General features: G+C 40.1%; 3 protein-coding genes across 3 annotated transcripts in view; 2 read left to right on the top strand and 1 right to left on the bottom strand.

The window, feature by feature from the left end:
- inpp5l (inositol polyphosphate-5-phosphatase L) overlaps positions 1 to 7,456 on the top strand; it is a 29,490-nt gene extending 22,034 nt beyond the window's left edge. The window contains exons 9-17 of the mRNA XM_084054584.1: positions 323 to 442; positions 1,382 to 1,466; positions 2,137 to 2,232; positions 2,348 to 2,422; positions 3,481 to 3,554; positions 4,166 to 4,277; positions 4,738 to 4,806; positions 5,319 to 5,379; positions 6,614 to 7,456. Coding sequence (XP_083910710.1) covers positions 323 to 442; positions 1,382 to 1,466; positions 2,137 to 2,232; positions 2,348 to 2,422; positions 3,481 to 3,554; positions 4,166 to 4,277; positions 4,738 to 4,806; positions 5,319 to 5,360 — 673 coding nt within the window. The 3' untranslated portion in view covers positions 5,361 to 5,379; positions 6,614 to 7,456. The remainder of the gene's footprint in view (positions 1 to 322; positions 443 to 1,381; positions 1,467 to 2,136; positions 2,233 to 2,347; positions 2,423 to 3,480; positions 3,555 to 4,165; positions 4,278 to 4,737; positions 4,807 to 5,318; positions 5,380 to 6,613) is intronic.
- A 6,145-nt stretch (positions 7,457 to 13,601) lies between these two features.
- Positions 13,602 to 16,943, bottom strand: nkx6.3 (NK6 homeobox 3; the record flags this gene model as incomplete). Its single annotated transcript, XM_084054682.1, has 3 exons — positions 13,602 to 13,841; positions 15,670 to 15,839; positions 16,532 to 16,943. The coding sequence occupies 3 exons, from the start codon at positions 16,941 to 16,943 to the stop codon at positions 13,602 to 13,604; spliced, it is 822 nt and encodes a 273-aa protein (XP_083910808.1).
- Positions 16,944 to 22,838: 5,895 nt separating this feature from the next.
- On the top strand, positions 22,839 to 26,840 carry LOC311043515 (E3 ubiquitin-protein ligase NEURL3). Its single transcript, XM_084054803.1, has 4 exons — positions 22,839 to 22,939; positions 24,531 to 25,043; positions 25,517 to 25,672; positions 25,822 to 26,840. Exons 1-4 carry the CDS (start codon positions 22,861 to 22,863, stop codon positions 25,962 to 25,964), a joined length of 891 nt encoding a protein of 296 aa, XP_083910929.1. The 5' UTR covers positions 22,839 to 22,860; the 3' UTR covers positions 25,965 to 26,840.
- Positions 26,841 to 27,167: the final 327 nt, after the last annotated feature.

Genomic DNA, 27,167 nt, shown 5'->3' on the forward strand with positions numbered 1-27,167 from the left:
ACACACACACACACACACACACACACACACACACGCAAATAAACATCCACGTACCAGATAGAAGATAGATTCAGGATTTGTCATTGTGAGAACACTTCCTGTTTTCTTCCTCCATCTGCCATGTCTCACATTAATGTGTGTGTGTGTGTGTGTGTGTGTGTGTGTGTGTGTGTGTGTGTGTGTGTGTGTGTGTGTGTGTGTGTGTGTGTGTGTGTGTGTGTGTGTGTGTGTGTGTGTGTGTGTGTGTGTGTGTGTGTGTGTGTGTGTGTGTGTGTGTGTGTGTGTGTGTGCATGTGCATGTGCGTGCTCATTCTCTTCACAGAGGTCTAGACCTGGTCAATGTTCATCTGTTCCATGATGCCTCCAACCTCATTGCCTGCAACTGCAGCCCTTCCATCTACTCTGGTAACCGTGCGAAGGCCCTCAGATACGTCATCAACAGGTTTGATGTTCAAGCCTTATCACGTGCTAAATGAAGTCAAAGTATTCATGCACTCATCAAATACACTCATTCTGGATAATGAACAGTGTTCAGTTTTAACCACAATATTACCATGACTTTCCAGGCCTAGCCAATAAAGACCTATTTGATTTCATTAATTCAGGCCAGGTGTGCCAACCTGGATACTCACAATGTTTGTTGTCAAAAGTGGGTTCTGTGCTTGATCCAAATGACAGTCAGCACAGTAGTGACACCAGCACAGCTAAAACAAAAAGGAGCAAAAGTCGTTATGATCCTAAATACCTTGCATATGGATTTACATGGACTGGCCACGGATATAACTCGAAACCGCAATGTGTTCTGTGTGGTGATGTTCTTGCTAACGAGAGCTTTGCCAAGTAAATTACAGCGGCACTAGCAAACTAAACATGCTGCATTACGAGCGAAACCGCTAGATTTCTTTCAGAGAAAGGACAGAAAAATGTGCTTAGAACAGCAAACAAAAGAGGACTACACGTTAAAAACCATACACTTGCAGTGAGCTTTTGGCTTCCTTGTACCGTACTGTTGTACAGTATTTGGAGAAAGTTCTGCAGATTAACTCCTACAATACCGCTGTCAGACAACACTATTTCGAGACAAATAGCATTGCTGAGGATGATAAGAGCCAAGTAACTAGTTGCATTTTATAAAAAAAAAAGGTTCTTGCAACACATTCTGAGTAAAAATTATCATTTTATTGATAAGATAAGCCTACAAAGCAGCAGGAATCATTTTCTAATAAATATTCATATAATTTACATGAAAACTACTGATTTAGAGAAGGCATTTATAGAATCGGCCTCAGCAGGTCTTAATGGGTTAATAGTTGTATGTACAGTAAGGTGATGATATAATATACAGTATGTGTCTACTGATACCGCCACCGTTTCCTTTCAGGATATCAGACAGCAGCTGCGCTCCCCTGCCTTTCTTCCTGTTTGGAGACTTCAACTTCCGTCTGGACACGCTCAGTCTGGTGCAGGTAACACACACACACACACACACACACACACACACACACACACACACACACACACACACACACACACACACACACACACACACACACACACACACACACACACACACACACTGTAGGTCACTGTAGGTCACTGTTTACCTAGTCTCGCGTGGCCAGACTGTTGCCCCCACACTTTTCGAATGTTTCCGGTCATACAGTCTGGGACACGGAAGCTCTGATCTCATGATTAAAATACAAAGCGGATGTGAAGCCTCCTCCCCACTTCCGTTTCGGTTCTATACGGTTGCGCAAATTTATATATAATAATATAAATCAAAATCATCTAAGCATATATAGCTTGCTGCTTACAGTAGCAGAAATGGAAATAAAAAAATGAAATGTAAAGATAAGTGCCAGCTTCCTCTCTTGGATTTCAGGAGGTGTAGTTCCAGACTCTACAGTATATAGCATTCGGAGAGTGTGGAATAGTTGTTTGAATAGTCGAGATTACTGTTTCCCAAAGATAGTTGTTTGAATAGTCGAGATTACTATTTCCCAAACAGTGGGTTGGGACCCATGTTTGGGTCGCGGACCAATTTGTATGGGTCGGGAGTAAATATCCCCTTTTTATTGTTTCCTACATAAAAAATTTATATTTTGCGTGTGCGTGTGCCTGTGCGTGGGTGTACAGCACCTATCCACCTCTGCAGATGTACAGACTGTGAAGAAGGACAGCAGCAATGAAGTGGAGAAGATCATCTGTGAAGAGAAGGACAACGACCACAAGGTGAGTGTCATTTCAAGACAAACTTCAAGAAATAAGGAAAAACCTACAAAATGCATGCATGTTATACCAAATTAGAGTTGCAATTATATATTCCATGTGTTTTCCTTCATATCAGGTTCTTCTCCACATCGAGGCCAAGCTCTTTGCCTACCTGCACAAGGCCGTTTTCAGGGAGGACAATGGCAAAGCAGTAAGACATTCCACTTGAACTTTAGCCCCCGTTGTTGATCACATCTGTAACTTTGACCCACATTGATCACACATCAGTTCAGTTTCAGTTTATTTGTATTTATATTGCAACATCTCCCCAAGGGGTCTCTGTGCACTTCACAACAAGTCATACAACAAAAACACAGTAGCAAAGAAACACAGTAAAATGTGCCCGCACGTATGGTCAAACAATTACCATGCGGCAGTGCACAGCTGAAAAATGTACAGATCAGCAAAAAAGAAAAGAAAATTTACAACAGTGTTTAAAACCACACGGCAAGAAGAGGTGGTCATAGCAATGAATTCAATAAAACTAGGGAGAACCATAATGCAAGTATAAAAGATGGGTTTTTAGCCTAGATTTTAAAATGTCCAAAGACTGGAGGGAGAGCATTCCAGAGACAGGGGGCACGATGTGTACAGATGTACACATCTGTAAGGCACGTGTCGGTCTAAAGACCGCTGGAAGAACACGACACGCTGTCTCAAGAGAGTAGCGTGCGGCATGCTAACTCTGACCCACATTGATCACATCTCTAACTTTTTTCCCACATCAGTAACTCAGCATTCCTTGACACAATACAACACACTGCTATAGCAACAATCTTTAATGCACAACATTAATCACTGTCAGGGGAAAAATGGAAATGCACTCCCATTAACCCATTAAGACCTGAGGCCTATTCTACAAATCCCTTCTAGATCAGTAGTTCTCACACTTTCAAGATTTTTCTAAAAATCTTCAAAAATAGAGGAATTACAAGCAGTGAGCTCGTGTATCTGCTATTTTTGAATAGCCAACACAAAAGTCTAAAATAACACGGATGCTATCCCGGTTTTAACGGGTTAATGGTGATAGAGTGATCTGATAAAACAACAGTTTCTCAGTGCACATGCTTTGTTGTGCATGTGTGATTATTGTGACGAGTACAGGATTTATAGGCCCGCCTACGTCAGTGTTGTGCGTAATTTTATATTCAGATATCGTGCCTCTCAGCTCCAAGGGGTCATGTCTCTGTATTTATCCTCATCCTTCAGCTTTTAAAATATGACAAGGAGGTCACAGCCTTTCACGATGTCATCAGGGAAGAGGAAATCCTGTTTCCACCCAGGTACGTGTGTCTTATCTGAGCCCCATGTTGTTTACATTACGTTGAAATAACCACATTAACCCATGTTGACCCTCTGCCTTCTGCCTCCATACACATTCCCTGCAATTCACGTTGTTGCTAAAGATACCATACCTGCCCTATAAGAGGGTTATTATCATACCTGCCATTCTGCCTCTACTTGTAACTGTATTTACATTTTCTTATCAATATTTTCTTATTACTTCATTACATCTACCGGTAGTATTATTATTTTTAATATTATCTTATCAAATAAAGTCGTCTTACTTCCTTTATTAGTGCTTACAAAATGTTTTAAACATTGTTTTGAATAGCTGATCTACTAGCTCACAGGGCTTGAACTATTTGTCACATGACTAATAGTATAGTAATTGTTAGTATGTAGGCTCAAGTGGTTAAGACTCTTGCCATTCCCCCATGTGTATTATTGGTTGTAACTTGTCTCTATTTACTTTATCTCTCTCTGCATCCCTTCTCTCTCTCTCTCTCTCTCTCTCTCTCTCTCTCTCTCTCTCTCTCTCCTCTCTTTCTCCTTGCTATCGCTCTCCTCTCTCTCTCTCTCTCCATCTATTTTTCTCTCTTTTTTTTCACAGTTACCCCTACAGTGAAGAATACACTAAGCCAACGCAGTACATGAACACACGCTGCCCATCCTGGTGCGACCGCATCCTCTCGTCGCACTCTGCCCAACAGTTCATCCACAGAGTCAGTATCTGCTAGACCAGGGGTCTTCAACAGGGGGTCCGGGACCCCTAGGGGGTCCTCAGAGTTACTACAGGGGGTCCGCCAAATCTTTGTGTGATACGTTTTTTTTTTACCGTAACCACTTGAAACTTAGAATCCCTTTTCTGAGGAGAACTTTAGCCAAAAATAGCAGATCTACAAGCGCGAGGCGTTGTGAGCTTGTAGATCGGCTATTTTTGGCAAAGAAGTATAGGTGTAGAGGGAAAAAAGAGCAGACCACGTAAACCAAAAAAGTTGAATCTGAAACACAATTTTATACAATATGGGGGTCCCTGCTTCATCTCTTTCTCAGCTAGGGGGTCCTTGGGCTGAAAACGTTGAAGACCCCTGCGCTAGACTTACAGTGAGCATTGAGCATCACTCTGCCTGTTGCCCCTGGATTGCACTATACAACAACCTGTTTTTGCTTTTGACATTACAGAGGGAAGACAGTGACAGCAGTGTGGTTTACAATACCCTGGGTCCTAATGTCTGTATGGGAGACCACAAGGTAACTAACTGGCTTTCAACTTGGCATACATATTTTGGGCCATGTCATTGTTGTCAAAAAATGTTTCAAACTAGTTTTCCAAATGTCCAAAAATAGAGAAATAGCAGATCTGCAAGCTCACAACACGCTGCAACGTGACATGTTATGAGCTTGTAGTATTGGCTATTTTCACTATTCATCATATGATGAAATATATAGGGCATAACCCATTAATACCGGGAAAACATTTTAGATTTTTATAGCGTTGGCTATTCAAAAATAGCAGATATACAAGCTCACAGCACGTCACTTCATGCCACACTGCAAGCTTGTAGATCTGCTATTTTCGAAACTCATTGAAAAATCTTGAAAGTATGAGAACTACCGATTTAGGAGAATCGGCCTCAGGTCTTAATGGGTTAAGTGTTTGATAGCATTACATGCTGTGTGTCCTAACAAATAACCATACGCACAGTAAAAGTACACCGATTCTAACTTGTCGTAAGCTGTTGTCTTGTCTGCCCCACACACAGCCTGTTTTCTTGTTCTTCTCAATGAAGACAAATGAACATTGACTCGGATCCCCTCTTAATGGTAAGAGTCTGTGAGTGCCAGCGAGCATGTATTGCATTTAAGTGTACTGCACTGTATAGTCTGTGTGTGTGTGTGTGTGTGTGTGTGTGTGTGTGTGTGTGTGTGTGTGTGTGTGTGTGTGTGTGTGTGTGTGTGTGTGTGTGTGTGTGTGTGTGTGTGTGTGTGTGTGTGTGTGTGTGTGCGTGCGTGTGTGTGCGCATGTACTGTATGTGTCTGTGTGTGTGTGTGTGTGTGTGTGTGTGTGTGTGTGTGTGTGTGTGTTTGTGTGTGTGTGTGAGAGAATGCTTGTGCACTTGCGTGAACGTGTGTGACAATTCCAGGGGGTGGGAGGGTGGGTGGGTGGGGGATCAGTGTGTAAAAAGAGTGATCACAGTAATCTTGTTCAGCTCATGGGTCTGGTCCCCAGAGAGCCATAGCGGCAGACTGGCCCAGTGGAACTGGGATATGAACTAAGATGAAGTGGCAAGGGGACACAGCCATTCCTTTGTGCATAATGTAGTCGGACCATCAGTGATCAGCACTTTTCTCTGATCTATGTCCATTGAATCCTCGGCACTGTCAGTATAGCTACACCAAGTGCAATGTTGGCCCACTCTTCATTAATTACCAGATGGACGGCCCCGGCTGGAGAGAGACATACATTTTGTCCGGCGGGGGTATTGGCATTTTTACGGCCGTGATTTTGTTTTGCTGCCGTTTAAATGGCCTTTTCAAAGGATGGACAACTTTTTCATGAGGATTCCTCTGTGGACAGACAGAGAATAATGAAACCCATGTATTGGTGGGACTTAAGAGTTGTCAAGGAGGTTTTTTTTCTTTCTTTTACTTGAACAGAGAATGCACTGCAGAGGTGATTCTCAGCTCTAGGGCTGCCTTTCTATGTTTGCCCTTTCGAGAAACTTACAGCACAGATATTATTGACATTATGGCCCTGTTTTTTTGTTTGTTTTTGTTGCTATTCTATGCTTCATTTTAGATCAGTCAGTCACTGTAGAGAAACGAAACCAAGGGCAAAGAGAGAGGAGAAACATACAATACATGAGGCGGCTCGCCAAACCGCCATCATAGTTATGTATACAGCAGTGATTTCATTTCTGAGAAAAAAGAAAGTGTCACCACAATGAGCCTACAGTAGGCCTACCTGTTTGGCTACAATTTCCTAGCACCAACATCATGTTATCATCAGCAATCATACTGCATGTGTAAATGTTTTCGTGTGCCATATTTACCGTAGGTCCAACCGCAGCAACCTCAGAGGTCCTGCCCCACTACAGAACGAGTACCAAGAGGTTCAGCTATAAGATTTCTACCCTCCTCTTCTTCCTCGTCTCTGACAGCACCCCGCCTCAACTCCACCCTCCCCACACCACCACCACCACCACCACCAACCTGCTCTCTCTCCCTATCCACACATCACTGATGTCTCACTCCCGATCTCACTGCAACGTATTGATTCCCACGGCTGTGGGTGACATCAGTGCAGATTTGATCATCAGCAGCATTATGGATTTTTGTGTGACAGACAATTTGCCGGATGGATCCTCCGCTTGGCCATAGGTCTTTCATCCTCCCGACCTGAACATCAGGTTTGACATCAGGGATGTTCCCCGCCGGATTCCTCCGTGCGATCGTTGGCCTTTTGTACGCAGGGGTGATGCAAGTGTGCAAGATCGCTTTGAGAATGTGACCAGATGTTGTTAAGACTTTGAGGGTATGGGTCTATGGGTTAGTCTTTTGACCTGAGTACCCGTACGTCAATATTATGCATACACTCTCCACAGTGCATGTGTGCATATACACTCACTCACACACACACACACACACACACACACACACACACACACACACACACACACACACACACACACACACGCATGCGCACACGCATGCGCATGCGCATACATACAGTTAGCAAAAATATCAACATGAACAAACATACATTCACAAACAGATACTTAAACAAATGCACACACACACACACACACACACACACACACACACACACACACACACACACACACACACACACACACACACACACACACACACACACACACACACAAACACAAACACACACCTATACTTACTTAACCAAGTAACCAAGTAAATACCCTGACAATGCTTTTACAGTCTCAGGGGTTTACATCTGCTTTTATTTTGTATTTTAAACCATTTTTACTTCAGTTATTTATTTGTTCTGTTTACTATCCATTTTGCAGTACTTTAACCTAGCGGATAAACATCAGCACAGGAATGCTATTTCACGGTCTCCTTTGTATGCTTGATCAACTGACCTAGATTGAGTAGATAGTCTAGCAGAGTGGTTCTCAACCTGTGGGTCCCTAGATGACAGTAAACTTGAGTGAAGTGACAAGACCTTTTAATACATCAACAAAAAAGAAAGAAAATAAAAAAGACCATTACTGCATCAAAATTAATCAACAAACTATACCATAAAAACTGTCAAATTGTCAAATAATATAAGAAAGAGGCAAAAATCGGTGGAACTGAGTCAAACTAAATGTAATACCTCAACTCCTACATTCCAAGTGCTTATCAGGTTGGGGGGTCCCCAGTTCAAATATGATTATTTTGGGGGGTCCCCATTTCAAATATGTTCAAATATGATTATTTTGGGGGTCACAGCCTGAAAATGTTGAGAACCACTGGTCTAGCAAAGTATTAGGCCTTTATTGTAGCTATACTGTAGCATATGTGCAGGTGAAAAAAACATTAACGTAGCCTCTTCATTATCACACCTCGCACTTTGTGGTCTTTGTGTTGATTATCAATCAACAATAAGATCAATATATTGGATTTCAGACGATGCTAGATTAACTAGTTTTTGTTGTTTGTTGTAGAAGTGGTGGTCAGCGCTTAACAAGTAGCATCATTGTCTTTCTAATCAACAACAAAACAACTACGAACCTTTACTTAATCTTAACGAGGTTAATGTCTTAACCACAACCGTAGCAGTCCTATTCTTGGGCAAACACTCCGTGAAAATGGTCAATCTACAGCGTGTGACGCATTGTGAGCTTGTAGAACGGACTATCTTCGATGAAGATATTTGGTGTAGAGGAGGGGGGAAACAGGGGGGCCTAGTATAGCCCCTTAGGGGACGCCTGTCAACTGTATATAGGGTTTAAGTGGTTAATGACTCCACACAACAGCAATGCGATTTGACCAAGATGCCATTTTTGTTGATTCAGTGACTTGCATGTCTTGCAGATTGTTGTCTTTCTTGTGCTACTTGCAGCACCAACTGTATTCTATTAATACCAAGTGCTTTATTCCGTGAACTACTGGTGATTGTTTGTTCTAGACATACTGAATGTTTGACATGAATGAAGGGAATTTTTCATTTTGTCTTCACGGCTGAATCCACACCCCTCCTTTACCACAACACTGTAGTAAAGGAACGCGGATGTTTCGGGATGACGGGCAGTGACAACACACAAACACAAACAGACAGACAGACAGACAGACAGACAGACAGACAGATAGACACACACACACACACACACACACACACACACACACACACACACACACACACTCCCACACACAGCTAGATGCACACACATGCGATTTGCAGGAATATAAACACTATCAAAAAAATATATACAGATGCACACAAAGAAACATGTCCACATCACAATGAAGCAGAGGAATTCTTTGTCTATTTAGTTGTGTTTTGCTTAGAGTTGTAGTATCAGTTTTGTGTTGTATTTTCCTTGCGTGAATTATTTCTCTGGTTTTTGGTTCTGGATTTAATAACTAATTCAAAACTTTTGAAATGCAGACCAACCTCTGCATGTTAGTGATTATTATCTTTTAATATTACATACGATACCATAGTTTTTTAACCCCTTAAATTTCCTGGTTGCATTCAAACAAACAAAAAATATTTTTCATTCACTTCTCCCCGTGTTTGAGATGAGTTGGGCTCTAGATTGTATAAATACAGCGATTGTTAAAAACCAATGAATGGACTCATTGTAATCATGACTGTCTCTGAATTGATTTAATAATTTATGTGTGTGAGTGGGGGGTGGAAGCATGTCTATTAGACTTGTTGATTCATGCTTTTGTTAACAACACGCTATGCTCTCTAGTTTTGGAAATGGTCTGTAATATAGCTAACAGTGTACAGCAAAAGCACCATTAGATCAAAGCACCCAATGCAGTCGTTTATTTAGTTCTGGTGAAAGCACCAATAAACACTACATTCCTGTGATATTTCCACTTTTTGTAAATAAATAAATAAACATTTCTCTCACAAATATGTTTGCAATGTCATACTCAGCAAACCTGGAATTTGTGTTGTTTGTACAATGTCTGATTATAATCTCTTAGTGATTGTCAGCTCTTCCAGTTTGCACAGTTATTGTTGCCATTGTACATTCCTATCGGGGAGACTTCTTTCTAAGAAATACTAGATGACATAATGCCTTATGCCAGTGGTGGAAAATAAAAGTATCAATACTGCAATGTAGAAATACTCTGTTATAAGTAAAGGTCCGGAATTCAAAATTTACTTGAGTAAAAGTACAAAAGTATTGGTGATCAAAATGTACTTAAAGTACCAAAAGTAGAACGTACTCATTATGCAGAATGTCCCATTTCACAAGTTTTCAAATGTATAAAATGTATGATTGCGACATCAAATAGTTGCAGTGGAGTAAAAGTATAATATTTGCCTCTGAGATGTGGTGGAGTAGAAGTAAAAGTACAGAAAAGTAAAACAAATACCTCAAAATTCTACAGTACTTGTCTGAGTAAATGCACTTAGTTACTTTACACCACTGCCTTATACTCTGCCTATACATCGTATGACAGTGTCCCACGTTGTTAATAGCCAATATACAAGCTCACAACGCACCACGATGATGCGTTGTGAGCTTGTAGATCAGCGGTTTATGGCGTACGTACGACTAGGTACTATACGGCAGTATGAGGCTATGTAAAGGCACATGGTTGTCTTCATGTGTCAAACATGTGTTTCTTTTCAGTATTTTTCCAGAGGTAGTAGGCAGACCTGAATGGTTAGATAACAGGCTACTACTGCATGCCACAGAGTACAACTTTCTGAGCAAACATTTTGACTGTGTGGCTCTCTGACCAACCAGGTTAAACAAACGTTAACCCTTTTCAACCCGGCGTCCCTATTTTTGGGCATGTACTAAGTATTAAGGCAGAATCTTTCAAAACCTTTCAAAAATGTTTAAATAATTTACAAAAAAATGAAAAAGATATGATCTTTAAGCTCACTAAAAGATGTTAACTTGTAGATTGGCTATTTATGCTATTTTCAAACATTTTTGAGCGGTGTAGCCGCTCCTATAAGTGGGTTTGGGACTCATGCTATTTCTTTCCGTGAAAATGTGTCTTTCGCTGTACTGTGATACCTTACAGGTCCATTAGAACCAAATGGGGCCATGCATGCAAATGGACCCTTCTATTTGGTTCCATTTGTACACTCTCAGAGTTATTGGTGGTCCTTAAAATTAAAAAAAGTTTGTGAACCACTGGACTATAACAGGTAGGCCTGTACTGACCTTTAACGTAGGTCAAGCTGAAGAATCGCCAGGCTAGATGGTTGAGGATTTCATTGCACTCGTGCTTAGCTTTGGCAAAAAAACGTCCCGAGGTGAATGATCTGATTGCGTTCTATATTCTGCGGTCATAGAATTCAGCTTGTGGGGCATGAGCCATGCTTATTTGGTGGCAGAAAGAAGAATGACAACAGAAATAGATGAGATATTAAGCCTGTGCTCTGAAGGTGGAATGGACAAGCTATTTAGGGCAGTGCAGAAGTGGGCATCGTGTTCAGATCGATGGTCTTTAAATACCAAGAAAGAAAGAAAAGGCTGATGGAATGGTGACTGTGACTCTGGATCAGACTTGTACCATTGCTGCATTACACACTGCAGATTTGTTGATGTAATGTGCATACTGTCATCATCAGAAGAATGGAATGGGGACATGCAAAGATCAAAGCATCAGGAAACAAAAACAAAACAAAAACAATCAAGTCGCACCTATTTCGGAAATATTAGCCTGGTAAACTCCCCTGCCCTGAAAATCAGTACAGGGGATTTCCAGTTAATGCTACTCTAGTAGCATTGACTGTTTATTAAATGAGCATCAAGGCTAATTGAAAAATCCAGCTTGACTATTACAGTACAGTACGTGTCTCTGTAAGTGGAAATATGGACCCGTAAAGGTCATTTGTACAGTCTCTGAGTTCATCTTACACTCAGGATTCTTTTGTGTAGACATTTGTTGATTCACAATTTGCAACGGAAACTGTTATGTGGCCTTTAGTCCCCATTAACATTAAACTCCTATTACAGTATAGGAACCATCTGCTTTAACGGCAGTTTGCTGTAAAGCAGAGTGTCTCATTTGATCCTAAACGTTGTTTGAAGTGGTTCTACTGTCATTGATTTGATGTTAGAATGGCTCGCTGCGGGGTCATTGTATTCAATTTAGCTGCAGCATGCTGGTAAATTACACAAGACTTAACCTTTGACCCGTAACTGTCCTCCGTGATTGTGCCTTTCTATTGTAATCTCATGTTTGTGTTGTTTGGAGCTGAAGTGATACCAGATTGTATTCCTTTCATGAAATAGTGTTTTGTTTATAAAGGATGACACATTGACCATCAAAATCAATAAATAATTCACAATAATTTATTGTACAATATTTCAGAGGTCCACTGAAATTAAATGCTTGCAGGTTATCACCACTGTGCTTCGCCTGCACACAAACTTTACTTCACTTTATAACATTACTGCCAAACACCCAGACACTTCATTTAAAGCTTTTAATAATAACTGTATGAAACATTTTGTACCACTGCCGGCTTTCTTTACATAGTGATTTAGTGAACTGAAGATATTTTTGTCATTCTCCACAGTTAAATAATAGTCTTGATTTGATTTGAAAGTGTAAAAAATTGATTTGGGTCAATTCTTTTCACTCTCAGGGTTTTGATGTAAGGATTGATTGTATATGGCAATGTTTACATATTAAGTGGATGTACAGTAAAAGTGTTGCTCCAATTTATATTTGTAACCTCTGGAATAAAACATTGGTTAGGTATAAGTAAAATTACAGTTTCGCCATTTGCAAGTCAACAACAGTGCAAAAACCAAAGCTGTGCTCAGCACAATATCTGATTCTGAGGAAGTGTAAATAATAGCAAAATAAAGCAGAAAGAAATAATTGTCTTAACACCCTCTTTATGTAGAAGTAATACAAATAGCATCGTGCAGTATTTTTAATGTTGTTTTCTCAGATTGCGGATTTTCTTACAAAATGATGGGGCCGATCCAGCTCATCTCACAGGATTGAATAAAATAAATCAGACTTGGTTTTGGTATAATAGGCTAATTAAGTATAAGCACAATTGTACACCTTCCTAACCTCCTGTTGAACATGCTTAAATGTCCAAGTATGTTTTTGAGTGACTTCTGTATCCTTTTGTTACAACATGCATGTTTGCGCGCGCCTGTGCGCGCGTAAGTGTGTGTGTGTGTGTGTGTGTGTGTGTGTGTGTGTGTGTGTGTGTGTGTGTGTGTGTGTGTGTGTGTGTGTGTGTGTGTGTGTGTGTGTGTGTGTGTGCACAGTGGTGGAAAGTTACTAAGTACATTTACTCAAGTACTGTACTTGAGTACAATTTTGAGGTACTTTTACTTTACTAGTATTTCCATTTTTCAATACTTCTACTCCACTGCATCTCAGTGGCAAATGTTGTGCTTTTAACTCTACTGAAATTATTTGAAAACGTTAGTTGATAGTTACTCTGTTGATTTTGATTATTATACAAAACATACATTAATTTAGCTTCAGCCCTATTTAAACTTTGGCTATTTGAAGCCAATCTACAAGTTATGGGACATCATTCTGCATAATGAGTACTTTCTACTTTTGTTACTTTAAGTACATTTCGATAACAATACTTTTGTACTTTTGCATTGAGTATTTGCACATTGCAGTATTGATACTTTTACTTCAGTAAAACATTTGAGGACTTCTTCCACCACTGTGTGTGTGTGTGTGTGTGTGTGTGTGTGTGTGTGTGTGTGTGTGTGTGTGTGTGTGTGTGTGTGTGTGTGTGTGTGTGTGTGTGTGTGCGTGTGTGTGCGCGCGCGCGCGTGCGTGTGTGTCTGTGAATTCGGGAGCGCCGCTCCTGTGCGTGTGCGTCACGCACTTCAAACGAGGTGCGGTCCAATGCGCAGCACGGAAAAGGCTCTGCGGTGCTTGCGCAGCAGCAGGCGGATCTTCTCGTCGTCAGAGTCCGGGTCCAGAGGCTTGTTGTACTCCTCGTCCTCCACCTCGTTCTCCGAGGCCTCGCCCTCCCCGCCCGGACCTCCGTGACAGCCGGCCTGCGTGGAGCTGGGCTCCGACGCGCTCTTCTTCCTCCACTTGGTGCGGCGGTTCTGGAACCACACCTATTAGTCAAGAAAGACATGTTTGATCTGTCATTTATGACTCAAGCTTAAAGCAAGGTGCAGTTACTCACGTAAGCAAGTTGTTGCTGATTTCCACCAAACCTGAACAACGTGCTCAAACTATAGTTTCGGGGGATACAACTCAGTAAAGGGGGCAGAAGTTCAGTATTTACTGTGTAAAAAATTGACATCATATAATGTTCTGATAGCCTCAGTAAAGTAATTTATATGCAGTAGGCTAGCCCAGTGGTTCTCAAACTTTTTCGTGGCAAGGACCCCCAAATAGACACTTATTAGCCCGCGGACCCCCATTTGAAAAGATGAGCCAGGGACCCCCATAATAGAAGATTTTTACGGCTCTCTAGCAGTGATTTTCAACCATTTTAGTTTCAAGGACCCCCAGTTTGACATGCATTAGGGCTACGGACCCCCATTTAATGGCATGTATGTCTCTGGGACCCCAATTCATATTGTAAAATCAATGTTAATTTAACTCTGAGAGTGTACAAATGGAACCAAATGGACCTGTTAGGGTCCATTTGGTTCCATTTGTACACTCTCAGAGTTACAGACCCATAAGGGTCCATTTGGTGCCTAATCTATCATTTAGCCCACCTGTGGGCCGGGGATCACTGGTGGGCCGCGAGGATGTTGCAAGTGTGCCCCCTCAAAATTGGCAAAACACTAAGATTAATATTTAAAAAAAAAGTAATGGTAGGCTATTTATTTATTTAAAACCTTGAAAAGTGAGTTTTCATTGTGATACATGCTCAATAGGAACTTAAAGTATACTATGTTAGTTCCATTGATCCAAGCTGGAACACAAGCAATTAATTCATCATTAAAATAAAATAAAAATGCACGCGGCCCACCCATCTGACCTCTTAACACGGCAGCCGATAGGCTGGTCCGTTGGGTGGGCCACAGAAGCGCTTGAGATTTTCAAGTGGACCCTGATCCAGAAAAGGTTGAGAACCACTGGTGTATATACTAGATATGGTAACAGCATTTTCTTATTTTTCCACAGAACAAATAATAATTAGAATAATAATACAAAGTTACAAACAAACAAACAAATTGCTCAGATCAAACATTCTACCAGGAGGACATATAGCCTATATTGCAAATAAATCACAGGTTACAGAAGTTCAGGAGACTCCTTAATAATGGAAGAAAAATCTGGTCCAGGATTACAAAATACAGGATTTTGGGGATTTAGCTCTGCCACACCTAACTGGTAAAATGTCATCTTCTTTCAGAGGAGTTTTGAGCCCGCTTTTTATAAAGGGTGGAACTCAAAATTCTTACTCAATTCTTATGATGAACTTAACAAGTATGCCCATCTCCTTTCCACAAAAACATAGTGTATGGTCATTATTAACCAGTCCTATACTTCATCATACGACAAATAACGAAACATAGCCGATCTGGAGAAAACGCGTATGTAGATCTGCTATTTTTGCTATTTAAAAAATAAAATAAAACACAGTTCCCTGGCATCCCAAAATAGGGACTACGCCAGCCAGGGTTAATGTAGTAAATGTTCATTTTTGGCTTTTGATCTTGCCTACCTGGGGCACCAGTGACATTTGCACTCTCAATCTTTTAATTGTGACTTTTCAGGATTCAAATTAAAAAGTAGCAGATCTACAAGCTCAAAACGCGTTGCTTCACGACGCGTTTTGAGCTTGTAGATCTGCTACTTTTGATGCTTTTGTGTGACGCTGTAGTAGTATGATCAATTAGGGCGTTCATTTACGGGGGGGGGGGACACAAAAAGCTACAATATGGAAATATGAGGTTTCTGCCCGACAGCAACCAAATGTACCTTGACTTGCGACTCTGTCATGCCCAGGGAATAAGCCAGTCTGGCTCTCTCTGGTCCTGCCAGGTACTTGGTTTGCTCAAAGGTTTTCTCCAGGGCAAATATCTGATGTCCACTGAATGTTGGTCTAGTGTGTTTCTTCCTGCCTGCCATCTCCCCCAGAGTATTACTGTCTGAAATTCAACAAAATACAAAACTTTGATAAATACACTTGTACATGTGTGTAAAAGAATATACATATGTCGAGATAATCTCACAGAAGTTATTCCTGATCACTGAGAAGCCAAACTGAATCTAAATCAAAATAATTGCACATTCATTTTATCCGAAGCAAAGTTACAAGAAATGTATTTAACATAGCACAGATAGCTTTAGCTATTAAAGTGATCAGCCATTTGCAGTTCCTTTTTTGCTTGGAACGCCTACCAATTATTCTAGTGTATGACAGAAAAATCCCAATTCAATGCACCATTTTCATGCGGCTCATGAAGCCTTTTTTTGTGCATAAGAATCACATATAACTGCATCTTTGATATGCCACATTAATTCATCACCCACCTTTAGTTTTACCATAAAACTAATGAAACCCTTGCAACAGGACATTTCTGATGCAATTTACCACAGGTATCGGCTTTCATCAGACACGGCAATGCTTAATAAATCTGAATTTCTGCAGAATCATAGTCATAGAGTAACACTGACTGCCAAGTCATTTACTTAGTCTTGAATGAAAGCATCTGGCTCTCTGTCAGCAAAGTCACAACATATGTCGACAGAGGAAGGTAACTTAGCAAGGAGAGGAAGTTGTTCTATTTTGTGACCTGTCTGCATGCTGAGGTCAGACAAGACCATTAGAGAGACTCACTGTTGGCGCATTGCTGCCTCCCTCCTCGCCAGTCATAGCCGTTCTCAGCCCAGCAGCTGACGCTGCGAGCCTTCATCGGGCAGTCAGTGCCAGGCTTGGCGAAGCCGCCAAGGGACGAGTTGTAGTCTCGGTTATAATACATCCCAGCGCCGGTAACGGACGGGCCAAAGCCCCCCATAGTGGAGTATCCAGAGAGCAGCGTGGTGGTGCCGGATGATCCCATGCCCACCATGGAGCGGCTCAGGATGTCGCTGATGTTGTGAGGGGTGCCCGCGAGCTGGTTGTTCAGGCCTGGGTTAAGTTTATAGAAGGAGTTGGGTACGGAGTATTGGCACACCGGTGCCTTGAGATCAGAGGGAAACTGATTCAGGCCGTTGTTGAACAGGAAGGACCCCTGGATGTTTGGATCCATGGGAAGTGTCTCTGGCTCCGGGTTGCACCAACTCGCCCAGCAACGTCCAGTCGGTCAGGTCAGGTCAGGCAGACCCCAGTTTGGCCCACAGGAGTCCACTTGTGCACACTGAACAGATTTATATCGCACCCCCAAGTCTCTATGATGTTCAGATGATTAAGGCAATGGATGCTGCTATCCGCTACCTCTTCACCAAGTTTTCCTCCAATTCCCTGATGTCTGCACAAGTTGCTACTACAGCGTGGAGTATAGTGCCAATAGAAAAGCTTTCTTCACTCTCTCCCTTCACCTGTTCTCAGCCATAGTGTGGTGTATGATAATTCCATAATCACCTTCAGGTGAGCCCTCTGGAAGGATTTCACGGTGGCTCCTAAAAGACCGATAGCTCCTGCTTTCTCCTCAGGGGTCATAAATAAGCGCTATCTTGAAATGGAAGTGGCACCTTGATAAAGACCGGCCACATTAGAATGCCGCCCTTGATTGGTCAGGTTCTCAGACCTCCAGTGCATTTCCATTGGCTCCCTGGTGAAAGCCAAGCCTGTCATTGGCAGGCAGCAGATTGATAGTGTTTTGAACAGGTGGAGTGGGAACAAGTTGGCTTTTGATGGCCTGCCATGGCCAGCCGAGTGTGGTGGAGCAGAGACGGCTTGCTGGCCCTGGAATACACAGAATAACAGTTTCCTTGTTCTCAAAATCCAAAATAGAGTTTTGGTTGAAATTGATGCTGATGTGTTCTTAAAAAAAAATATTCCTGGTGTTCATATTATGTCAATCCCTATTTTTGGCACATTGTTTATTAAACATCCTTATAGTGATACGACTGTAGCCTTCTCTTTTGAACTGTATTAGAAAATATGATAATGCAATAATGAATAAAAAGGGGTATGTCAGACATGATCATTTATATTTTATAATCTTTGTGTGCTTTGTGTATTTATTGAGGCATGTTATAAGTGTTATCGTGAGTGTATCTTACAGTACAGTGACTGCCTTATTTCAGTATGAATATGTATTATGTGTTGTCATTTTGGAGTCACACAGCTATACAGAAATTGAAACTCTCATTGCACATTTTAGATGTGCAGGAGCAGCAGCACAATTGTAATAATTACATTCACATTAGCCTTTTGATTGAGATCTAACCAGAGGTGAAAATGACGTCCGACATATTTGATTGACTGCATCTCATATATTATATCTTCATTTATTCATCATCACATTGAAATAACATTCAGTGCAGTTTTAGTTCAAGCGAGGGCAAAGCTTATAATAATAATGCCATTTTGGAAGTGATTAAGGATTGAATTGGAGATATTTGGAGAAGTTCAAAGAAAAAATACAGTATATCAAAATATGATCCCCCCAATGCACAAAACAAAATCACATCGCAAGCATCACAAAGTAAAAACAAATTTTAAAAAACTACATATTGAATATTGTTTTACCAGTTTGATACATCCTGACTTTTCTTAATTTCATGGGAACAGCTTATAAACACAATTTGACTTTATGATTATGATATGTTTGAGAAGTCCTCTGCATAAAATTACACATACATTCTATTTGCTCCAAAACATGATACAATGTTTTATGTTTAATGCTTTTAATGTTGAGGGTGCAGCTGACTCAATACTATCCCTCCAAGAAAAGTCTGCACGCTCACACACACACACACACACACACACACACACACACACACACACACACACACACACACACACACACACACACACACACACACACACACACACACACACACACACACACACACATAGACACGCACATAAAGATAAATGCGTGCACGCTCACACAAATATTCTCTCAGCACCCCCACTTCGCATACAAACTCACAGCATTGTTACTTTGTAAGCACAGAGAACATCAATTATTAACAGACTGTGTGCCAGTGTGTGTGTGTGTGTGTGTGTGTGTGTGTGTGTGTGTGTGTGTGTGTGTGTGTGTGTGTGTGTGTGAGTGTGTGTGTGTGTGTGTGTGTGTGTGTGTGTGTGTGTGTGTGTGTGTGTGTGTGTGTGTGTGGTGTGGGAGTACCCTAACCATGGTAATGGGTGGGGGAAGTTCGGGATTTCCCCAGTTGGATGAGGACCCTGGTTCATTGAAGGGGCAACGAGTGGGCATGTTGAATGTGTTTGTATGTGTGAGTGTGGGAGGCTATAACTGTAATGGACCTTATGTTTTTAAAATCTTGTATAGGCCATTACTCTAAAACTCTAAAACTATGTATTCCACAAGTAAATAAATACAAATACTGCATGTAAAGCACCTGTACAGTTGTAATTTGGAGTATAATCCTTAAAATGTATAATTTATAATTCAGGAAGGCAGTGAGCCACACTTACTGAAATATAGGCCTGGGGGCCAATATTCCTTGCCATTAGTGTAATTACATAGTAATATGTAATTACTTATTTTTCCTTTCTCTCCATTGTTCATTTATTTAGTATATTTAGCTTTGTTCAGCATTTATTGTGTTATATACCTTGTTATGAACCAAAATGTCCTATTGGATACATTATAGTCTTGAAGTTGAACTCTTTAAAAGGGAGCAGGGAAAGGAAAACTGTAAAACAGCAGTGCAAGATGACAGAAACGCTAGTAACTTTCCAAGAGTGAGGATGACGCAATTTGGGAATTTCGCTGCTCCTCTGGTCCTGGTCAGTCCTCATCCTGTCACATGAAGACTTGACTCAGTGGTCACATGATCAGAGCACACCATGCATTCTCCTTTAGGGGGCAGCAAAACTCACCAGCCACTATCCAGATTGAAAAGGATGAGGATCACTGAAAACTGATGGCTACTAATACAGTATATGTATGTATACAGTCTACAACCCCCCCCCCCCCCCCCCCCACACACACACACACACACACACACACGCGCACACGCACACACGCACACACGCGCACACGCACACGCACACTCACACGCCTAACTGTTTTGCAACACATGCAAGACTCTTTGCAGTTTTGTTTTTGTTATTCCCTTCAACTGTGGCATTGAATTCACATTATATGCTCTTTGAATTGCCCATATCTTGTAAAACCTTTGCCCTTCCCCAAACATATAAAGCTGTAATCAAACCCATGAGGAATACAACATTAACCACAAGGACAACAATGTCTTATAACGAAACTGATATCACTCTAGGTGTGCAAATGTTGAACTTCCGTAAAGATAATTCAACGGCAGACTGAGAGGCTTGTTTAGATTATTGTGTTCTTGAGGTTCAACTGGGGCTTTGCTTTGATAGAAAATGCCCTTTGTAACAGATTGATTGATTGATTGGTTGATTGAATACTTTATTAGTCGAAAATGTAAACAGCACATGGTAGCCTACAGTCAGACATTAAGGCTCAAAGGATAACACAAAAAAGTCCTATAGGGACTTGTTTCCGTTGTGGTCCTATGTATTCAATTCAACAACATAGCATAAAAAGACACACAATAACCTCCAGTGCTGAAGCCAAGCGTCCACACATCAGCAAAAGGTTAAATTCAATATTCAAGAGATATTTGCAGTGATGGATGAAGTACTCACATTTGTTACTTAAGTAAAAGTATCAATACCCTCATGTAGAAATAGTAGTTACAAGTACAAGTTCGGTATTAAAAAATTACTTGAGTAAAAGTGCAAAAGTATTGGCATCAAAATGTAGAACTCAATATGCAGAATGTCCCATTTCACAAGTTTTCCGATGTATAAAAATCTTTTGAAAATAGCAGATCTACAAGTTCACAACACAACGCGATATGACGCGTTGTGAGCTTGTAAATCGTCTATTTTCAAATAACCAAAGTATAGGACTGAAATCACTGTACAGTACTTGAGTACATGTATAGTTACTTTACGTCACTGTGTATTTGTCATTATGCTTGTATATGTGCAATGAAATGTTGATGTGGTACACTCAACCAGACTGTAAACATTGTCCAACATACACAGGTAATGAGGTTAAAAGTAACACAGTGTGTACAGTGTCACTGTTTAGGTCGCTATGCATTCAGCTTCCACTGACATTTTTGTTTCAAAGTTTGTGAATGAAAATGTATTCATTCAATTCATTCAATGAATATTTTCAAATATAAATCTTCACACACACATAAGTGTGCAGGAAGATATCTGTTGCATAGCTGCCTGTTGCCATAAGTAATTGGAAGACTTTCCGAGAAAACGCTTAGCAAACTACACCATTTAACATAAATTGATGACCTTCATTATGAGGTGTGCGTGCTATCTTTTCACTTCTGAAAAGATAAGAAGTTAAGTTTCATTATTACTTTGCTTTATAAACTACACTATTTTAACATTCAGAATCATGACCTTGATTTCTGAAGTGTGAATCTTATGGTGGCTGTTAAACACTTCTGAAAAGATAAGTTAGTTTCATTATTACGTGTCAGCCTCACATGCAGTGAAATGTTGGTGTTGCATGCTTTGCCAGATAAAGAATCAGTGGTGGAAAAAGTACTCACATTTTTCAATGAAGTAAAAGTGTTAGTACTGCAATGTAAAAAATACTCTGTTACAAGTACATGTCCAGAATAAAACATTTACTTGAGTAAAAGTACAAAAATATTGGTATCAAAATGTACTTAAAGTACCAAAAGTAGAAAGTACTCATTATGCAGAATATCTCAGTTTTTTCAAATGTATACAAAGTATTCAAATGGTCAAAATGTATATAGGGCTGAAGCGGTTATGTTTTTGTAATAATAATCAAAAGTAACTAGTGACTAAAGTTTTCAAATAATTTAAGTAGAAGTAAAAGTACTGAAATTTGGAAAAAAAATCCAGTAAAGTAAAAAATACCTCAAAGTTGTACTGAAGTACAGTACTTGAGTAAATGTACGTAGTTACACCACTGCAAACAATGTACAACATATCATTGCTGTCAGGTGGAAACCATGTAGTCACTAAACACTATACTTATACTTTTTAAAAAATGAACAAAATAAAATGTGTTCAAATGGCTCAAATTAGGTTATTATTTAGTCACAAGCTCTTGCTAATACTTTTCATTGCATCAATATTGATAAAACCCCCAAACCTAACCACTTTCACTTTCACTTAAAATAGATTCAGAAATAGCTCATGAATAGCAAATCTCGAAGCTCACAACACGTGTCATTGCAACGTTTTGAGCTTGTAGATCGGCTATTTTTGCTACTTTTGTGTGACACTGTTGTGTGACAAAGTATGACATTAATTTACACACAAAAAAAATGAGATACAAGGTTTCTGCCAGACATGTTAACGATATATAATAAAATCACACAAAAAAACAAGGCAGGCCTAATAAAAACTGAATCTAATTCAGTTAGGTACAGTCATAAGGTTATGATAAAAGCGTACCAAGAAGTAATACAGTGTAAAGTGTAGAAAACTTTAAATAACAATATAGCTGTGCAAAACACTATCAATATACACAGAATCATTTAGAATTTGGAACTGCATCTTCCCTGGGTTACTGAGGTAGGATAATATAACTGTATGTTGCAGCCAGAGGAAGATTACAGAATAGACAATATGCAGAATATAAATGGGAGAACAAACTAGCAACCGAGATATCCAGAATATACATACATGCAGCAGAAAGTTGGCCTAGTATGCATAGTACAAACAGCAGTGAATATTATGTGGTGAACTGTAACAATTTTGAGCTAAATGCAATCCAAAGAACGTACAATTTGTGCGTTCAGTCAGAGTTTGGCTCCAAGCCAAGAGAAGGCGGGCCTCAGCCTCCTGTCTGAGTAAAAGTTTGGGTACTTTTCCAAAGTCCCTCCCCTTCTGTTGTGATTGTTTTGTGTGTCAGCCTCTTGCACGTGTGGAGCAACAGTATAAAGGCAACCATACCCTCCCACCTCATCAGAAAAACCAAACAACTCAACAAGATACAGATGTATGTACAGGGTCTCCTAGATATGCTCAGCACAGTCCCTGACCTCTTCAAGATGGAGAAGATCTGCACTGACTCTGGTGAGGCTTTGTTTACTTTATACTGCAACTCAATATTACATTGTAAAATCCTGGGTTTATCTCAGAGTCCTGAATTTAACTGGGAGCATACACAAAATGTGACTCAAAGGTCACTCAATGTAACTCTGAGAGTGTACAAAATGGAACCAAATGGACATTGATAAAACATTGATCAAAATACTGTACATGTGATATAGGTACAACATTGAGTTTAGTTTCTTGACTCAGAGAGAATTAATTGAAGACGTGACGAGAAGAGTTTTTTTTTTCATTGATGATTACTCATCGTCTCAGATGATGATACAAAATATCATCATAAGCCAAAAGATGAGTTACAGCATTACAATGCAGGGATGCATGCTGTAAGCAGGAAGTAATGCATGCCTATGCATGCCTATGACGCTTACAGTAAAATGCTGCTGCAGATGATGTCAAACACTCTCATTGACTTCTAAGAAAGGGTGAGCAGCACGTGAGATACGTGAGATTAGATTAGGAGGTGTAATTTACAGTTAGGCAGTTATAAACATCTGCCACAGACAGTTGGACAGTTTGTCTGGTTATACAGTTCATTTGCATTTCTGTTCATTTTCATTTTCTGTTTGTAGGCTAGTATTGATTAGACCAGGGTTTGTTCATGAGAGGGAATTAGTGTGTACAGTGTCACTTTGTCACTATATGCATTTAAAGTGATATGTATATGCATTAATAGCACTCATTTTCCACTTGTGCGTGTGAATTCATTATTTAAAAAAAAAATCACACACATAAGTGATAAGATGATTTTCTTCATTTGCCTTGAAAGGAAGAAAGATATCATAATCTGCCTATTAATGTTAACCGTTGCTTAATAGCTGTTACCATAATAAATTGTATGACTTACCATAGCCAATAGAAAATTATCCTGTTTTAAAATACACTCAAAATTATGACCTTGTTTATATGAGGCATGGATCTTTAGGTATTAAGCTTTTAATCGCTTCTGGAAAGATAAGAAGCTACTTTCATTTTTACTTGGCAGTCAACCTTGTTTTTAGCTTCTTCACGTGACTGTCAACCTGGTTTAAAAAAAAATCCTCTTTCAGTCAACAAACCTCTTTCTCTTAGGGCTATTCTGTAAAGCACAATATACTTTGTGTCAAAATATAATTCCATTCATTTAAAGAATAATTTGTTTTTATTCACTGCAGTCATGTAAAAAAAGAAAATGATCACATCTCATTCCAATCATTCAGAGTAAACATCAGCTGTTTGTTTTTCCATGTGACCTTCATGTTCCTCATCTTAACCACTTTGGCCATGTCATAAAACATTTCAAAATCTTGCTAAATCTTTTTTGTCTCTGCATTTTTCTGAATTGTTCAACATTTGTCAACATCTTTTAAACATTTTCAAGCGACAATAGCAGATCTACTGTACAAGATCACAATTATATTGCAATGCAATACTTTGTGAGCTTGTAGATCGATTATTTTCACTACTATTATTATTATTTTGTATGAAATGGGTCTTAAGAGCAACTATGTGATCCAGTTCTTTTCTTATTTTAATCAATCTTCCTCTCTCTCTCTCTCTCTCTCTCTCTCTGCAGGATCAGAGGAGTCACACAGGTGTGGGCTCTTCTGCCTGGGTCCTTTGACCTTCCACATGCAGGCTGTGGGTGAGCGGGTCAGCCTGAGCCAAGAGGGCAGATTGGCAGAGAGGGCTCCAGGCACATTCAGAAATGGCCTGGTGTTCAGCAGCCGCCCGCTGAAGGTACGGGAGAGGCTGCGTCTGAGAGTGGTGCAGGGAAACATGCAGAAATGGCACGGGGCGCTGCGAGTGGGCTTCACCAACGTGCCACCGACGTCCAGGGCCGTCCCTCTACCCCCCATGGCCATCCCTGACCTCACAGACACACCTGGCTACTGGGCTGCACCCTTACCCGAGACTCTCTGCCGCTCAGGTTCAGAGCTTGAGTTCTGGGTTTCTTCTAGTGGTAGCATCTGCTTTAAGAAGAAGAACGACGTTGCCAAGTATAAACTGAAGGGAGGAGTGGATCTCTGTCGTCCCCTATGGGCCATGGTTGACATCTACGGACAAACATGCTCCATTCTACTGCTAGGTATACATCATGAAATTCATTCATCAACCCTATCATATAGTGTTTGTACATCTTGTAGACAAGAACAAGCAGATCAACAAGCAAATCTACTTGTAGATCATGTATCTATCTGCTATTTAAGAGATTTGTGGGTATAGTGGGTCAAAATGAGGGGGCGAAGTACAGACTCCTGGGGGAACCCGGTCAACAAAGTAGGCCTATGGGGTTTAAATGGTTAACGACATTAACCCTGGCGTCCCTATTTTGGGCATGTCTTCTTCAGGTGAACATTTTCAAACATTTTCAAAGAAGGACATTTCTATTAAATGTTTCAACAATCTACAAACTCACAACGTGTCACGCTGTGAGTTTACTGATCTGCTATTTTTGTGGTTAATTAGCCTGTTGTTATTTTTCAGAACAAGTTTTTTTTTTACTTGCCATCCCACATGACATTACAGTGAAAATGACTCCCACCTGATTTCTTGTTGCAGGCTCAGAGTTAAAAGGATCTTTAAGAACCCGGAGGTCATGCCCCACTCCTGAACACCTTTCCTCACCTGATGTCGACAACCATTACAACTTGAACTGTTCTCCAGAGGGCAACATGGACAGTTGTATTTCCTATCCGGCCAAGGAACTCAAATCAGGTAAACAGGCTCAGTCTTTCAGACACAACACGATGATTATTAATCAGTAGGTCAAGAAATAAGTATTCTTATATGACCTGGAGAAGTTGTTATCACATCTTTTTTCATGGTGTTGATAAAAATCAATGCTTCTTTTTTCTTGCAAACAGAGGCTGTGAAGAGCTGTGTGGCATGTATGGCAAAATATGCCAGCGTCACTCTGCAATGTGGCCACACGTGCTTATGCCACCAGTGTACCACCAGAGTGATCCAGGAGTTCGGCACCTGTCCGCTGTGTCGAAGGTCTATCTGAGATTCACTGGAGGAGGCTACTGGCCAGTCATGGACTCTTAACACTGTGAAAATGAACTCTGCTGCAGAAGGTCCCAGGGGAAGTCTCATGGGATTTCACCGTGTACCATAATGATTGGTACACGGCCGCTATTATATTTTCGTTCCTATTCTGGGCATGCCATTATATGTGAAATAAACTGTTCTCAATTTCACAGCGACGCATTATGACCTTGTAGATTGGCTATTTTCGCCATTCATCGCACAACAAAGTACATAGGACTTAAGTGGTTAAATCTATAAACGGTGGTATTTAAGCTCCCATGTCACCCTAGGGACCCTGGGATCTTCCCAACCTTTCTCCACTACAGGCTACTTGCCTCAGTGGCACGCACTATGAAGAAGCTGTGGAAAATGAAAGTCTCTCAGCTCAGGTTAAACAACATTGCTTTATATGTACATTTTATATATATATATATGAACTCGAACTGATTGTTCCAACTGTTTATACCAAATCTCCTACTGAAGAAAAGTCTGATTGCACTAAAGACAATGAATGTACTGTATACAATGTTATACTATATTCCTTGAAGGAAGAAAAAACGTCAAAAAATACTTTACATATGTAGCTACTTTTTGCACTTTAATTTATAATCTCTGGGTTCTTTTTTTATAAACAAGTATACTATATTATTGCATATGTCTGATAAATAAAAGTAAATTATATTCTTAACCCAGTGTGTACTTTTTCTTTTTTTCCTATTTGTGCATAATAGATATAGTATATTTATTTTATGTATTATTTATGTGTTCAGAAATATTGCTACACTTATTGTGCATGTATGTGATCGTCATCAAATTCATGAAGTTATTGTGCTGATTATAGCCTATTTGTCAATGTCAAAACTTGAATTTACCTGATAAAAGTCTGTCCAATCAAGATGACGTGTCGTTGACTGATAATATTTAAAACAATTATAATACATTATAAACGGTTTATAATGCCGATTCATTGTTTTGACAATAACCCACCACCAAGTTGCAACAAAAATAAAATCACGCACTTCTCATTGTGGCCACTAAGGGCCAGTGTTGAATTGCTGATTATTTGAAGAGAAAAAAAGATGCAAAGTCAAAGTTTCTGATGATTCTGAATGCTTTATTACAAGACAGTGATGAAAACCCAGTATAGGAAACAATACAAGCCCACGCACGCCTATAATTG

Source organism: Gymnoscopelus microlampas, assembly GCF_963454915.1.
Source record: "Gymnoscopelus microlampas genome assembly, chromosome: 4".
Classification (NCBI taxonomy): Eukaryota; Metazoa; Chordata; class Actinopteri; order Myctophiformes; family Myctophidae; genus Gymnoscopelus; species Gymnoscopelus microlampas.

Excerpts from the sequence above, each read along its gene's own strand:
- LOC311043515 (XM_084054803.1), top strand. The coding sequence starts at position 22,861 with ATGTATGTACAGGGTCTCCTAGATATGCTCAGCACAGTCCCTGACCTC. Across the intron at positions 22,940-24,530 it reads GAAGATCTGCACTGACTCTG|GATCAGAGGAGTCACACAGG; the intron begins GTGAGGCTTTGT and ends CTCTCTCTGCAG. Across the intron at positions 25,673-25,821 it reads GGCCAAGGAACTCAAATCAG|AGGCTGTGAAGAGCTGTGTG; the intron begins GTAAACAGGCTC and ends TCTTGCAAACAG.